Below are 17,497 nucleotides of genomic sequence, written 5' to 3'. Positions count from 1 at the left end.
GCCCAACAAAGAACCATCAATTGAGTGAGTTGCACAGATAGAATGTCCACTGACTCTGTACCACTAGAGACACAAGTAATGACACGTAGTAACAGGGAGGTAGAGGAGAGAGCCCAAACTTCAATCCGAGTGGCTTGCATTTCAGAGATGAGGTGGGACTGTCTGCAAGGCATCTTCTGTGGTGCGATGAACGTTGACGTTCTGAAAGAGGAACATACACGTTTTACATCCCTTTGAAGACACACCAGAATGACGAATCAAATCTCATTTCCATGGAGTTTCAAAATAAGGGACATGTTCTGTGGTTACCAACTTCAAAAAAAAAGTCCCCCATAGCTTCAAGGCATAGAAGTCCTAGAACAAGGCATTTCATTTCAGTGAGTGACACTATGTGCTATACACAGTGAAATTTGTTTATGTTTGCGGCAGAGATAATGGTTTAGAGAAATAGATATTAGTTTAGACAACTGAGCATTATTGTTCCTGGTCAGCTGATTATGTACACTTCCGAGCCCGTGTCTAGGACAAGTAAATGTATGTATGAAAAAGGCATGTTTTGCAGTTGGCTTTGTGGATGAGGAGAATTACTGTTATGGTGATGGGTACGGTGTCAGGAAGAGATGCACTGTTCTACAAACAGTTGTTTATATTGAGTCTGATGAATAGGCATTAGTACTCTACAGAGGAAATTACTTCCAATACAGCCTCTGCATATTAATAAAAGGTTGAGGACCAAATGCTCTGCATAGCACAGTAAAAGAGGTTTATGAACACATTTATAGAACAAAAATGTGAGGGTCAATGTATCGATACATAAAATACAGCAGGGCTGGTCAAGTCGATTTTATTAACATAGCCAGTAAACAGTGATATGTAAATTACTTCCTCATATTCCATATGGAGCAGAGACCTTCACATTCTAATAAAAAAAATTCCTCTGGGCCGTCTTCATACATGATTATAAAATTAACATTTAATCTAACTTGATCAAATTAAAAATACACTAAACTGAATGAACTTTTAAAAATAACTAATTAAAGAAACACTCAAGAGTTTAGGTTTCAGAGTAAAGGTGCAAAACACTACCTCATCAAGTAGACATTTGTGCAACGCTATGAACACCGACAGACACACATTCAACTTTTAAACTAATTAAGACAGTGAGTCACATTGAAATCCAGACTCACTACTGACAAATAATAATAAAATACTGAGCTTCCCGAATAAAAAAGTGACATACATCCATGAGACTAAATTTAAAAAAAGGTTATCCTAAAATGAAAATATTTGAACTGAAATTTGCTTCGGGTTAATCGCTTCACATTTGGCAGTTCAACATTGATTTACAAAACCATTATGTCAATTTGGAGAGGGAGAAAAGCAGCAGGTCAATAAACAAAAGAAATGACACCAGACCCTTATGGTAGGGATATTTACAAATTAACTAGATTCCAGTTAATTATAATTATTATTGAATACTCCAAAACAAATCAGAGTACTTCTGATGTCAGGAAGTAAAGAGGGTATGGAGTGACTGAGGACTAAGTGTCTGATTGAAGGACAAGTTAATGGGGCAGGGCCAGAAGGAGGAGTGGAAAGAAGGGAGTGTGAGAGCATGAGGGATACTATCTCACTGATGAGCTGGTACTGTTAGCAAAGCCTCCTCAGCCATCCGCGACACCTTTACGTTCTGTTCAGCAATGAAACAAAAGGTTGGGGTCAAACATCAGGGAAACAAAATAGCTATAATGGAAGGATGGGTGGGAAAGACAGGGGGCTCTATTCTAACAAACCTAGCGCAATGGTAAATCTTAGCGCTGGTGGTAGCGTTATAGGTTCAGGGTGAGTCAGAAATAGTTTTGCCATTTTCACAACTGGAATTATAGGCAGAGTAGTTGGTGGTGGCGTGAAAGGGCTGGGTTTTGATGAATAAAAAAGTTGAGTGTGTCAAGACTTGGCCCTTCACTGGCCAATCAGAACATAAACCATAACTAAATATGCAGTTGCTTCAAGTTGTGTATTTATGGTCTTTTATGTATTGTAACCCCAATTCGAATGTTAGTCCGTTACAACCTAGTTTGCTAAATATGTTGAACATGTCAGCCCACATTGTTCTAAAACACATTGCTTCAATATGGAAACATAGGCAACAGCATTCGCACTGATACAGGGGCAATGTCTACTGTAAATTGCAGTCTGGACATGCCAAACGTAGTCAACAAGCAACATTAAATTCACTAGGCTATTGATAAGGCCTAAAATGACAGTCCACAATTCTAATAAAAACAAAATAACTTGTTTTAAATAGGCAATGTCTAAATAGAGTTACAGGCACCATAATTGCTCCCCATGGGCATATAATACAGACCAGGCAAATAAGACTATGGAGGGTTTTACACACATCCAAACTTTTCACAGGAGCTGGATAAAGATCCAAAGTAAAGAGAACGGGGAATGTCCACTCACCATTATACTTCACAACTGTAATGTTTTATAAACATCATGGAACCACCTTACAGATCATATTTGCACTTCTCCAGAAATAGCAGACAAAATGTCCATTGCATTGAAGCCAATACTAGGCTCCTGTCAATTGTATCATTAAAAAAATAATAATAATCTGTCGTTGATATGGCATTATGAGGACTGAATATTTTGGAAGAGCATGTCTTCGGTAAATCGGATGTGGGGTGCTCTTTGAAAATGGGGATGGATAGCCTACTTGAACAAGCAAAACGCAGGTATGTGAATTGTGAATAATTAAAATGCACAAGGGCTTAAACCTCCAATATTTAAAAGCACTCCCAGTAGAAACCATTTATTCAAAAGCTACCTTTGGCCAGGATAAAAAGGCATACCTATGCGATGTTGCTAAACCAGCCTTGTTTAACGGGAGGGTAGGCTATGCTTGTTTTTTAATCCAATTAAATGAAAGGGGCGGAAATCAATAATTTGTTAACGTTTCTAAATATAAGGTTCACTGGCACATGTCTCCTTCCATTGGCACTGTGCATCATGGCTGGATAGGCTGCACTTCTGCTCTCAAAATCATGCCATTATCAACAGCGTTACCGTTAAGACCTGCATTTTGTGAGTCTTAAAACTTACCATTAGTGCTGCATGAAATTTTAACTTTTGCCTTTGTTTTTAAAGGACACACCTCAAATATTGCCACCCCTCCCAGCTCAGTGCAAACGAGCTGATGTTCGACAGGTAAATTGACAAACCTGGCGTTAGTACTGGAAAATGGCAGTCTGTCATTTTTTTTACATGCCTAAATTGCAAACTAATGTGCATTTGACACTAGTGCCTCCTTAGCACCAGCTGAAAACAGAGCCCAGGATGTGATAAAAGTCCATTTAATAATTTAATTATCAAAGTTAATTTGAATAGTTACACTCCCTAAATGCTTCTCTACGTATACGATAAAGAAATGTCATGAACATGATTCCTAATCACACAGATTTCACCTGATGATATAACATCATGAATCATGTCGTTCCATCCCACTATCCTCTAATTGGTTTATTCAGGATGAGCGTGTGAAATGGTGTTGGACAATGGATGAAGGTCACAACATTAGTCACAATCATCATCTTTAGTACTGATACCAGTGCACATGACATCTTTACAATAAAAAATCCACTCTAAGCATTACTATTAAACACTCCTCTGATTATGAAGCCATTGCAACCAGGACTGTTGAAAAGCACCACAGCTGCACAGGTTACAGAGTTTAGAGTCATCTGTCAAGCGTAGCACAGATTCCCCCTTATGTTTACCAAATCTGCCACCAAATCAGTATCTGTGTGTGCAAGTATGTAGATATACCAACCTCCGGTCTATCTCTGTGAGTGTTCACTGCGTCCACATTTAGGTAGATGGACTCCACCTTACAGCCTGAAAACACAGAGCACAGAAAGGTGCATTCTTGCATTATAAACAACTAAATCCAATGTGAAATATTTCTGTTATTTCACAATTCACAGTGAAGCAGGTACAAACAGGCCTGCGTAGCAGTGGAAGGCCAGTCTTACCATAAGCCACTGGTGTGAGCTTCAGCACGGTGTGCAGTGGGCACTTCAAGTAGGGCAGCTCCTCTGAGAAACAACACACAAACATTACCAAGGTCTCTTCAGAGATGTTGAAATCGGGTTCAAGTCTGGTCTCTGGCTGGGCCACTCAAGGACATTCAGAGACTTGTCCAGAAATCTATTACAAAAGAGATCTACAAAAAAGGGACTAAACAACACCTTCCATCGGTCTTATCCAGGAGAGACAACGAGACTGACCTGCGGTCTTATCCAGGAAGTATGCCAGCAGGCAGCGCATGATAGCCTGGTGACAGACAACCAGGATGTTCTCCTGCCTCTCCAGCTCCATGATGACCGGCTCCAGACGCTGCACCAGGTCTTCATAGGACTGAGGGGACAGGTCAACGGTCAGGTACACTCAGAGACAGACAGACCAACCAAGACTCTCACTCGGCCAAAAAGGGTGACAAAAACTTAAGGCAGGGGATAAAAAACACCCCCCAAAAACCAGGGAACAGACAAATACTACAAGATGAGAAATTATCTTCAGTAATGGGGTCTACAGTGGAAAACAATGTAGAAAGCATTTTTGCAAATTAATACAAAATTAAAACTGAAATATTACATTTACATAAATATTCAGACGCTTTACTCAGTACTTTGCTGAAGCACCGTTGCCAGCGATCACAGCCTCGAGTCTTCTTTGGTATGACGCTATAAGCTTGGCACACCTGTATTTGGGAGTTTCTCTCCTTCTCTACAGATCCTCTCAAGCTCCATCAGGTTGGATGGGGAGAGACGCTGCACAGCTATTTTTAGGTCTCTCCAGAGATGTTGAAATCGGGTTCAAGTCTGGTCTCTGGCTGGGCCACTCAAGGACATTCAGAGACTTGTCCCAAAACCACTCCTGCATTGTCTTGGCTGTGGGCTTAGGGTCGATGTCCTGTTGGAAAGTGTTCCTTCGCCCCAGTCTGAGGACCTCAGTGCTCTGGAGCAAGTTTTCATCAAGGCTCTCTGTACTTTGCTCCGTTCATCTTTCTCTCAATCCTGACTAGTCTCTCAGTCCCTGCAGCTGAAAAACATCCCCATGGTATGATGCTGCCACCACCATAGGGATGGTATTGGCCAGGTGATGAGTGGTGCCTGGTTTTCTCCAGACGTGACGCTTGGCATTCAGGCCAAAGAGTTCTATCTTGCTTTCATCAGATCAGAGAATCTTGTTTCTCATGGTCAGAGTCCTTTAATTACCTTCTGGCAAACTCCAAGTGGGCTATCATGTGCCTTTTACTGAGGAGTGACTTCCGTCTGGCCACTCTACTATAAAGGCCTGATTGGTAGAGTGCTACAGAGATGGTTGTCCTTCTGCAAGGTTCTCCCATCTCCACAGAAGAACTCAGGAGCGCTGTCAGAGTGACCATCGGGTTCCTGGTCATCTCCCTGACCAAGGCCCTTCTTCCCTGATTACTGCAGTGTCTTAATTGTCCAAACACACAGCTGCTTTCCAACTATATATTGCTATAGAATTTTCACAAATGCCTTACTCTGTCAATCCCAAACATTCCATGAAAGTATGAAAATGACCATATCGAAGTGCTCGCTTGTCAAAAACATTGTTAAGAACTGTACAGCTCTTCAGCAGAAGCAAATCCTCACACATATTTCTTGACACATAAAACCAGCATTCAGGTTGGCAGAGCACTTCCATAATACATAAAGATGATTTAACAAATTAGGCATTAGAGAATGTTCTTCTCACTCACCTCTCCCTTTGGGTAACGGTAGCGGTATTTGTCCTGGTCCCTCATTGCAAACTCCAGCGGGTAGTGCTGCTGGATCTCCTCATACATCATCTCCTCACACACACCCTGAGGATAAACACACATGCACCACTTCAGTTACTCAAACACACCACAACATATTTAGTAAATCACAGACTTGCACAATTTTCTAAATCTACATCTGTATATTGCATTTTAGTTACACTGTTTATGCACACTCCATATTTATTTATATACTGGGTTCTTGACAAATCTCACTAATATATCTTCTGCCGATGCAGTCCGGACCCTGAACAGCACCTACCCCCAGGCCAAAAGACTGCTAAATAGTTAACCAATAGCTACTGGTAGTTAACCAGGGGCTACTAGTAGCTCGCAACCTGTTAGAGACCCCTGGTATAGATTGTAGCTATGGGGGTAGTCGGCTGTACCTGCACCAAAACTCCAGTATTTTTCCTTCATAGCCTGTTCTCCATCTTGTTTTTAAATAGGGAGCCAATTTGTTGTCAGCACTTTTATTTCCATGATCAGCAACTGCTGGGGGGGGGGGTCCGTAAAGGGGGAGTAGAAGGAAGAAAGAATGTCCATGGGGGAGTAGAAGGGAGAAAGAATGTCCATGGGGGAGTAGAAGGGAGAAAGAATGTCCATGGGGGAGTAGAAGGGTGGAAGCAGCAGGATAAAGAATGTCCATAGTGGGAGTAGCAGGTAAGTTGAGGGTGTGGTTGAAGGGGATGTCCATGAGAGGGGGGGAGCAGGTAGCTGACTAGTTGTTGTGGCTATTCAGCAGCCTGATGGTCTGAGGGTAGTCTCAGTTCAGTTTTTGCCATGATGCTCCTGCACTGCCCACGTCTGAATGATTGAAGCAGGGAGGACAGGGCATTGGTTGGGTGGATGGGGTCTCTGATGATCTTCTTGGCCTTCCTGCAACATCTGGTGTTGTATGTGTCCTGTAGGGCAGGCAGTGCGCACCCACCCTCTGAAGAGCCGTGCGGTCTGCTGCGGTGAAGCTGCCGTACCAGGCTGTGATGCAGCCCAATGCTCTTGATGGTGCTCCTGTAGAACACTGAGGGGCCTCGGGGCCAAACTGCTTCAGCATCCTGAGGTTGAAGAGTCGCTGCCGTGCCTTCATCACTATGGTGTGTGTGGTTAGACCATTTCATTTTCTTTGAGATGTGTACGCAGAGGAATTTTATTGATGAGGATGGGGGCGTGTCCAGCCTGGTTCCTCCTGAAGACCACAATCAGCTCCTCTGTTTTGCTAACGTTTAGGGAGAGGTTGTTTACCTGGCACCACGCCATCAGTGTCCTACCTCCTTCCTGTAGGCTGTCTCGCCGTTGTTGGTGATCAGGCCTACTACTGTCGTGTCGTCAGCTAACGTGAATATGGAGTTGGAACTGTGAGGCCACGCAGTTGTGGGTATACAGAGAATACAGGAGAGGACTGCGGACGCATCCTTGTGGTTCCCTATGTTGAGGATCAGCGTTGAGTAGGTAATGCTGCCTACCTTCACCACCTGGAGGCAGCCCGTCAGGAAGTCCAGGACCCAGATACATAGGGAGGAGTTCAGACCCAGGGCTGTGAGCTTTGTAATGAGCATATAGGGCAATATGGTATTGAAGGCCGAGCTATAGTCAACGAACAGCATCCTCACATATGCATTCCTTTTGTCCAGGTGGGTAAGGGCAGTGTGCAGTGCAATGGCAATTGGATCTGTCAGGGCGATAGGCGAGTTGGAGAGGGTCAAGTGTGTTGGAGAGGGAGATTGGTGAGAATCTATTTAATCATTTTTAATTTAATTCAGTCTAACACAAAATGTGGAATAAGTCAAGGGGTATAAATAAACTCAGCAAAAAAAAGAAACGTCCTCTCACTGTCGACTGCATTTATTTTCAACAAACTTAACATGTGTAAATATTTGTATGAACATAAGATTCAACAACTGAGACAAACTGAACAAGTTCCACAGACATGTGACTAACAGAAATGGAATAATGTATCCCTGAACAAAAGGGGGGTCAAAATAAAAAGTAACAGTCAGTATCTGGTGTGGCCACCTCATGGACTGCACCAGATTTGCCAGTTCTTGCTGTGAGATGTTACCCCACTCTTCCACCAAGGCACCTGCATGTTCCCGGACATTTCTGGGGGGAATGGCCCTAGCCCTCACCCTCCGATCCCACAGGTCCCAGGTGTGCTCAATGGGATTGAGAACCGGGCTCTTGACTGGCCATGGCAGAACACTGACATTCCTGTCTTGCAGGAAATCATACACAGAATGAGCAGTATGGCTGGTGGCATTGTCATGCTGAAGGGTCATGTCAGGATGCCTCAGTGTAACGCTCATTCCTACGACGATAAACGCAAATCCGACCATCACCCCTGGTGAGACAAAACCTCAATTCTTCAGTGAAGAGCACTTTTTGCCAGTTCTGTCTGGTCCAGCGACGGTGGGTTTGTGCCCATAGGCGACGTTGTTGCCGGTGATGTCTGGTGAGGAACATCCTTACAACAGGCCTACAAGCCCTCAGTTCAGCCTCTCTCAGCCTATTGCAGACAGTCTGAGCACTGATGAAGGGATTGTGCGTTCCTGGTGTAACTCGGGCAGCTGTTGTTGCCATCCTGTACCTGTCCCGCAGGTGTGATGATCGGATGTACCAATGTTGTTACACGTGGCAAGGACGATCAGCTGTCCGTCCTGTCTCCCTGTAGCGCCGTCTTAGGCGTCTCACAGTACCCACATTGCAATTTATTGCCCTGGCCACATCTGCATTCCTCATGCCTCCTTGCAGCATGCCTAAGGCACGTTCACGCAGATGAGCAGGGACCATGGGCATCTTTCTTTTGGTGTTTTTCAGTCAGTAGAAAGGTCTCTTTAGTGTCCTATGTTTTCATAACTGTGACCTTAATTGCCTACCGTCTGTAAGCTGTTAGTGTCTTAACAACCGTTCCACAGGTGCATGTTCATTAATTGTTTATGGTTCACTGAACAAGCATGGGAAAACCGTGTTTAAGCCCTTTACAATGAAGATCTGTGAAGTTATTTGGATTTTTACAAATTATCTTTGAAAGACAGGGTCCTGAAAAAGGGACGTTTCTTTTTTTGCTGAGTTTACTTTCTGAAGGCACTGTAGAGTCATGAGAACTGCAATATATATCGTATCGGCACCTGAGTATCGTAATATCGGATTGTGAGGTCCATGGCAATTCCCAGCCCTAATAGATTGCATTTAAATTACTTTTAGGAGCTAGTAACATAAGCATTTTGCTGCACCCTCTATAACATCTGCCAAACTGTGTATGTGACCAATAAACTTTAATTTGATATCACACAGGTGGCACTGTGCAATATTGAGAAGGCGTGGGTGAGTTCTTACCGCGTCTATCTCGTTGAGCGCCTTCCACTGCTCGTACGGCACAGACACTGCCTCAGCTGTCTGGATAGTCCTCTTCATCTGGCTGGTCCACACCTTCAGATCACTGATTTCCTGAGACTGGATGAACTGGCCCAGATAATTGGCAAACTGCACATGGAAAAAATCCACACAAAAGAGAAAAGAGAAAAAAAATAAAAAATAAAAATATGTAAACTTATTCAATATTAAAGAAATTAAAAAGTAGAATATGTAAGGTACAGATCAAGTCTAGGGATAGAGTTAGCCATACCTCCTTGCCCCTGGGGGAGAGTCCAGAGTCTCCTCCAATGCAGCCCTTGACATTGAGGTCACTCTCTCCATGGCGACACAGGTAGATGGAGCGTGGTGTGATGTGGATGTTCATGAGGTAGTAGACGATCCGGCTCTGGATGTGGTCCTGGACCTGGTTCACCAGGTACCTCCGGCCCACGTCCATAATCTTGATGTAGGACAGATCCCTGGGAGAGAGGGGGCGAGGGACAGGCCAGAGAGCTTTAGGAATCCCGTACTTTACAAGAGAGAACACCTCTTAGAAACAACACGCATTGAAACCAGCTTTAAAAAATTTCACATTAAAAGGACAAGCAATGTAATTGACTGATGTAATTGGAAATTATTTGATTCATTATTTTCATGTATTTGACAGACAAGATGGCGCCGACAGACATGATCACCCTATTTCTAGCTCCTAGACAACTTTGTAGTATTCTTTGGTGTTATTTCTTACATTATTTGCTAAGAATGTTTCTTGTATTATTACCGACAGCCGTAAATAACTTTCAGATATTCAAGCAGAAATTTGACTTCCAGGGCTTCCGAGTGGCGCAGCGGTCTAAGGCACTGCATCGCAGTGTGGGAGGGGTCACTACAGACCCGGGTTCTATCCCAGGCTCTGTCGCAGCCGGGAGACTCACGAGGCTGCGCATAATTGAACCAGCATCGTCCGGGTTAGGGGAGGGTTTGTCCTTGTCGCATTGCGCTCTAGCTGCTCCTTGTGGAAGGCCGGGCGCATGCGCGCTGACTTTAGTCGTAAGCTGTACGGTGTTTCATCCGACACACTGGTGCGGCTGGCTTCCGGGTTAAACGAGCAGTGTGTCAAGAAGCAGCTTGGCGTGGTCGTGTTTCTGACAATGCATGGCTCTCGACCTTCGCCTCGCCCAAGTCCATACGGGAGTTGCAGCGATGGGACAAGACTAACTACCAATAAATTTGACTTCCCAGACATGGATCCTTTGTTTAAACTTCCAGAGGCAGCCGTAATCATGCCGGGAGCTGCACTAAAGAGGTAGAAGGAGTAGGGCCCTAGTCAGACTCAGGTGTTGCTGCTTCCTAGTATATTACTCGCCAATGTTCAGTCCCTGGACAATAAAGTAGACGAGCTCAGGGCAAGGATCTCCTTCCAAAGAGACATCAGGGACTGTAACATACATGACTCTCTAGGGATATATTGTCCCCGTCCATTCAACCAGCGGGGATCTCCGTCCACTGTGCAGACCTGAAGAAAGAACTGGATAAGAAATGCGGAGGGGTTTGTTTCATGATTAACAACTCATGGTGTAATTGTGGTAACATACAGGAACTCAAGTTCTTTTGTTCTCCAGATCTGGAATACTTCACCATCAAATCCCAACCACATTACCTCCAGAGAGAATTTTCTTCGGTCATTGTCACTGCCATGTACACTACCATTCAAAAGTTTGGGGTCACTTAGAAATGTCCTTGTTTTTAAAGAAAAATCACATTTGTCATCCATTAAAATAACATCAAATTGATCAGAAATACAGAAATACAACCATATAATATGGTTTGAGAAAAACAATATTGGTAGGCCAATATGCTGTTAAAATGCATTAGGCCTACAGCACAAACCTCATTCCTACCTCCCGGTTTTATTAAGTTGTTGCATAAGTCATGTTTAAGTCATGTTTCTGTTGGTGATCACTGCCCTAGACCCACTACAATTTGCATATGTACCAAAAAGATCCACGGACGACGCAATCGGCATTGCACTGCACACGGTCCTTTCCCACCTGGGCAACAGAAATACCCATGTAAGAATGCTGTTCATTGACTACAGCTCAGCCTTCGATACCATAGTGCCCTCCAAGCTCGTCACTAAGCTCAGGGCACTGGGTATGTCCCCACCCTGTGCAAATGGGTAATAGACTTCCTGACGAGCCGAGTGGTGAAAGTAGAAAACAACACCTGGACCACGCTGATCCTCAACACGGGGGCCCCACAGTGCATGCTCAGTCCCCTCCTGTAGTCCCTGTTCACCCATGATTGCGTGGCCACGCACATCTCCAACTCAATCATCAAGTTTGCTGACAACAACAGTGGTAGTAGGCCTGCTTATCAACAGCGATGAGACAGCATACAGGGAGGTGACTGTTTTTTGATCATTAATACATTTTAACAATTTCTAGAAAACAGTCTTAATTTTGTCATTATTGTACATATATACACACACACATACATTTTGTAGATCCATTTTAGAATAAGACTGTAACTCAACAAAATTTGGAAAAAGGGTCCCATATGTTTAAGTAGTTGTCACTTGTTAGTCTATAATTATCTGTTGTAACTAAATACAGATGTTATTACCTTTGACCTGTTGAACTGCCAGAATCAAATTGTAAGTGTTGAATGCTATGGTTAAAGTTTGCACCAGACTGGATTCGAGGACACACTGAATATATCTGTGACACCGTGTGATTCTGTAGCAGCTGATGTTGTGACTTCCTACAAGCTTCTCGGGGTGGTGAGAAGGCCCGTTAAACATTCTTCGCTTCTGCTCTGGAGGTGTTCTCCCTGAAATCTTGTAATAAACTGTATTGATTTTGATTGGCTCTCAATGACTACTCTCCTTTTTGTTCACCCGGAAATTCTTGTACTGTTAAGTATCCCTATATTCCTGTTATTACAGTGCTATCACTCTTATTAGTACGACTGCGCAGTAGTCTCACTGGAGATGGACCTGGCCTGAGTGTGATGTGACTATGTTCTGTGGTAATAGGGTGAAGTAAACGTTGTTAAACTGGAACCTAGTCTGTCTTTTTTTAAATTATATATATTTTATTTTTGCATTTTCCAATTAAGAACATTCAAAACAAAAGTGAAAATATACTAGACAGCAATAGGACAAAGTGACACTAACAGACGAGCGTACATTTTAAAAAAGATAATAATTGTATATACAAACATACAATAAATAAGTCATAATAAAGAGTCAAATTTAAAATAATAATGAGACATTGGATCATATGGTCACCTGCCGTAAGCTACATATTATACATTACGTGTGAAACATTATATAAGGGTTATATAGAGATTCAATCAATGTGATGTGAGGGGAGATTCTCCATATAGTCAATAAAAGATTGCCAAATTCTGTAAAACGTCTAACTTATTCCTCAAGCAGTAAGTGATTTTCTCTAGTGGGATACAACTACTAACTTCCGATAGCCACATTGCAACTGACAGGGGGGAATCCGATTTCCATTTCAAGGCAATACATTTCTTGGCAATTGCTAGCAATATTTCTGTCAGCTTTATAGTATGTCTTTGCCTAAGATTGGAGTTAGTAAAGTTACCCAGTAGACAGACCTCCGGGTCTAAAGGGAATGCAACCCCGCGGATTGAGGATATGGTATCGCATACCCCCTGCCAGAAACTGTGTAGTTTTGAACACTGCCAAGTGGAATGGAGGAATGTTCCTTCATCTGAGCCACATCTAAAACATAGGGAGGAGATATCAGGGTTGAACTTGTGCAGTCTAGATGGGGTGATATAGAGCTGATGGAGGAAATTAAACTGGATCAGTCTGTATCTGGAGTTCAATGTGGATGTAACACCATCCCTGCATAGGTCACTCCATAGACCCTCATCATGATCAATACCCAGATCTTTTTCCCATCCAAGTTGAGGTTTATCTAGCTCAGGCAGTGTTAGTCCTGACGTAAGAGCATCGTAAAACACGGGAAATGGTCTTGAATAGTGGTTGGTCTGCGTGGCAGAGTTGTTCAATAGGTGAAATCTTAGGTAGGTTCCATTGTCCCTTGAGAGTCACCGTAATAACGTTTCATAGTTGTAGGTAGCTAAAGAAGTCCCTGTTAGGCAAATGGTATTTCTGTTTCAGCTGATCAAAAGACATAAGAACTCCCTCCTCATAACAATGTTCCAGAAGAGTGGTACCCTTATCAGACCATGGTCTTAAGTTACTATTCTGGAAAAACATAGGGATCAATCTATTGTTCCATAGAGGGGTTTTAGGGGAAAGAAATCCCCCTCGTCTGAACAGCTCATGCAGTTTGCACCATGCCAGGACAGAATGTATGATTAAAGGGTTGTCTGTGATGGTTTTTATAGATTTTATGTCCCATTTGTAAAACAAATCTGCCTCAGTGTCATCATTTACCTCAAACTTTTCAATGTTCAACCATGAAGGAGAGGGATCATTGTCAAACCTCTGAGCCAGAACCCTAGACTGTGCAGCCCCAGTAGTACATTCTAAAATTGGGGAGGTTTAAGCCCCCTTGACCGTAATCAAGGGTCAGTTTATCCAGGCCAACTCTAGGGGTTTTGCCTTGCCAGATAAACCGTCTGGTCAGCTTGTCGAGAGAGGAAAAGAATGCTGCGGGAACAGGGATAGGGAGAGATTGAAACAAATATAGAAATCTGGGCAGAACATTCATTTTAATTACATTTATTCTACCCAGTAGTGAGAGGCAAGTCCATCCATTTACAAAGGTCTGAGAAGTGTTCACTCAGGCGCTCTCTGTCTTCCTCTGACAGGCATGGGAGGTTGAGAGTGGAGAGAAAGGAGTCGATCTCTGATAGATCATCGCTTGATTGGGAAGTGTAGAGGTCTTCATAGTATTTCATTAATTTCAGTAGTGTCGAAAGATCTCATTAGTAAGAGTTTCTATATTGTCCTCTTACTCTGCTTTCAGTTGCCATGCCAATACTTTGTGTGCTTTCTCTCCAAGCTCGTAATAACGTTGTTTTGATTTAATGATTGATGGCCCTCTCAGCTTGATATGTGTTCAGAATATTATATTTCAGTTTATTTACCAAAAGCCTGTATAGATCTTTAGTCGGGCCTCTTTGGTAGGTTCTCTAGCTCAGAGATTTCAGATTCAAGGACATTCAGTTCCGCACCGTGTTTTCTCTTCAGCCCTTTAGTATAGGAAATTATCTGTCCCCTCAGATAGTTTCATTCTTTGGGACACATTTTAAAGCTTGTCAGGAGCGGAGGGTTTGTTTGTCAAAGTAAAAATATTGATCTGCTCTTTGATGAATGCACAAAATTCGGGTTGCTTTAGGAGTGTAGAATTTAGTCTCCATCTATATGCTCCATTTACCTTGGTAGGAATGGAGATTGATAATACGAGGAGAATGGTCACTAAGCAATCTGGGGAGATACTCGATATCTAACACTATGAAATAGTTGGGTCGATAGTAAAAAGTTATCTATGCGTGTGTGTGTGTGTTGTGTGGGTGTGAATAAAAAGAGTAGTCCCTATCCTGTGGGTGCAACTGTCTCCAGATGTCTAGCAAATTAAGATCTTTCATGAATGACATGGTGAGCTTGCCGGCTTTGGTAAGAAGTGAGGGTTTATCAGAGGACCTATAAAGAACTGTATCAAGGCCTCCCGGGTGGCACAGTGGTCTAAGGCACTGCATAGCAGTGCTAGCTGTGCCACCAGAGACTCTGGGTTCGAGCCCAGGCTCTGTCGCAGCCGGTTGCGACCAGGAGGTCCATGGGGCGACGCACAATTGGCCTAGCGCCGTCCGGTTTAGGGAGGGTTTGGCCGGAAGGGATATCCTAGTCTCATCGCGCACTAGCGACTCCTGTGGCGGGCCGGGTCGCTAGGTGTACGGTGTTTCCTCCGACACATTGGTGCGGCTGGCTTCAGGGTTGGATGCACGCTGTGTTAAGAAGCAGTGTGGCTTGGTTGGGTTGTGTTTCGGAGGACGCGTGGCTCTCGACCTTCGTCTCTCCCGAGCCTGTACGGGAGTTGTAGCAATGAGACAAGGCAGTAACTACTAACAAATTGGATATCCAATTATCTAAACTAAAATTAAAATCTCCTCCAACCAGTAGCCATCCTGGTGGTGCTTGAGCAACCTGAAGGAAGACATTCTGAATAAACATATGGTCATCGAAGTTAGGAGCATAAATAGGGTCCAAGACTCCGAAAACATATGCCCCTGCACCGAAACAAACCTGCCCGAGGGATCAGAGATGGTGTTGTTGACGCAGAAGGGGATGTGTCTACTTATCAAAATTGCAGTTCCTCTTGCTTTGGAGTTAAAAGAGGACGCAAAAACGTGTCCTACCCATTCCCTCTTCAATTTCTTGTGTTCACTGGCTGTAAGGTGTGTTTCTTGTAAAAACACAATGTCAGCCTTTGCGACGTCTGGTGAGATCCGCGCTCATATCCGGGAAAAGGATATCACCATCTTGCCATTGATGGTGATGTCCCCTTTGGCTCTTGCGAGTTGCAGTATCTTCTCTCTGTCCTGGAAACAGAGGAACCCGATCAGGAGGGCCCGTGGGGGCTCATCTGGCCGGGGTTTCAGCGCTGATGTTCTGTGGGCACGTTCGATTTCACGGCTTGGTGAAGTTGATTATGCCTAGAACATCAGGGATCCATTGAGTGAAGAAACGGACCGGGTCACGGCCATCGCTGTCCTCTTTCAATCCCACCACACGGATATTGCTATGTCTGTTCTGGTTCTCCATCTGGTCTAGCTTGTTTTTGAGGTAGGCATTGTCCTTCTGCAGTTGTAGCAGAACCTGGTCCTGTTGAGTGATTGTATCTTCAACTGTGCTAATGCGCAACTCCGCCTTAGTCGTTCTCAAAAGGAGACCATTCATGGAGGATTTCAGGTCGTCATTGGAAGAATGGAGTTCAGCCGATTTCTTGTCAATTTTCAGAGAAAGACCTTTATTACCATCCCGAATTTCCCGAAGGAGAGTAGCCAGCATGTCGGCAGAGCCAGTCTGGAACTGTTGTCTGAGTATGAGGGCTAACGCTAATCTTGCTAGCTGTAGCATTATCGTTATCTTGGGAATCAACAACGTTTTGGTCGTCCTTCTTGCCTCTTGGTCGGAGGTCCATGGCTCTTTGGGAAGGTAAGTACTTGACAATTTATCAGCCGATGTTAGAATATTGTTTCAATGCTGTTATTTAGGTAATAATGGAATAACTTTGAAGAGCTCGGTTTGTCAATGTCTGCTCAGCTCCACAGCATCACGTGCTCCTCATTGTGTCTTTGGGTTTACATTGGTAGCAGAGGATGGCCAATAACTACAATGTGCCACCTCACTTCGACGAGAAGAGGTTGTATGAAAGTTGTGAAAATTTACTTGGAATCTGGACACGGGTTACTAATCTGGACGAGAAAAAGCAAGCACTTGTGCTCGTGGGAAGAGCGAGAGATACAGTACAGGAAATATCCGTGGAGGATTTGAACAAGGATGACGGTATGAGAACTGATCAGAGCACTGGATTCTGTGTTTCTTAAAGAAGAGAAAGACCATGCCTACGAGGCATACTTAAAACTTTGACAGTGTTAGAGACATTTCGGTTGCAATGACGGACTACATAATAGATTTCGAACAGCAGTACAATATGACGCGCAAGTACAACATGGTTTTCCCAAATGCAGTGCTAGCTTTCAAGTTGCTAGATACTGCCTGTCTTGATGGTAGGAAGAAACAGTTGGCTTTGACTGCTTGTACTGTGCTGACTTTTGCGTCCAATCTGAAAACTGAACTAACTGTTAAATACATGGACAGAGAAAGTGGTATTCCACACACAGCAACAGTCATTGGACGAGCAGGAAAAGCCAAAAGAAAACACCAGAACTGGTACAATTTTCAGTACTCTGAACCAGCTACACTTTCTGGTACAACAGGGTCAAATTACCTGTGACTTGTAGATCATCTCAGAATTGAACCAATGGAAAACTGAGAAAAACAGAATGACATTCAAAATGATGTACTCGATACAAAGGACGTGTCATTTGACTCAGCTAAATTAGATGCGCTCAGTAATTGGAGGAAAAATTTAGTGTTTGAGGAAGTCACAGACATTGGCCAAAAATGTGTCTCAACAAGGTAGGTGTGTTCCCTTAAAGCATCCTTAACTGGAATAGTGCCAAAAGCACATCTAGTGGCTAGAGGTTTTGACGAGCTGGCTGCTAAAGAACTCAGTCACTCAGATTGCTGCTGACAGTGATCTGCCAGAAAAAAATGGAAAT

At 43.5% G+C, this 17,497-nt stretch overlaps 1 protein-coding gene across 4 annotated transcripts in view; it reads right to left on the bottom strand.

Moving 5' to 3' along the window:
- pfkfb4a (6-phosphofructo-2-kinase/fructose-2,6-biphosphatase 4a) overlaps positions 1–17,497 on the bottom strand; it is a 43,945-nt gene continuing 26,448 nt past the window's right edge. For 3 of the 4 annotated variants that reach the window (XM_071371882.1, XM_071371863.1, XM_071371872.1), the window contains 7 exons: positions 9,477–9,684; positions 9,188–9,334; positions 5,795–5,899; positions 4,293–4,422; positions 4,038–4,100; positions 3,836–3,900; positions 1–201 (listed from right to left, as the gene is read on the bottom strand). In XM_071371882.1, the coding sequence (XP_071227983.1) occupies positions 142–201; positions 3,836–3,900; positions 4,038–4,100; positions 4,293–4,422; positions 5,795–5,899; positions 9,188–9,334; positions 9,477–9,684 (778 nt within the window). In that variant the 3' untranslated portion in view covers positions 1–141. Of the gene's footprint in view, positions 202–828; positions 1,691–3,835; positions 3,901–4,037; positions 4,101–4,292; positions 4,423–5,794; positions 5,900–9,187; positions 9,335–9,476; positions 9,685–17,497 lie in introns of those variants that run through there. The other variant, XM_071371854.1, reaches the window with a different exon arrangement.

This window comes from Salvelinus alpinus, chromosome 2 (assembly GCF_045679555.1).
Source record: "Salvelinus alpinus chromosome 2, SLU_Salpinus.1, whole genome shotgun sequence".
Lineage (NCBI taxonomy): Eukaryota > Metazoa > Chordata > Actinopteri > Salmoniformes > Salmonidae > Salvelinus > Salvelinus alpinus.
This window is presented reverse-complemented; position numbering and strand designations above follow the sequence as displayed.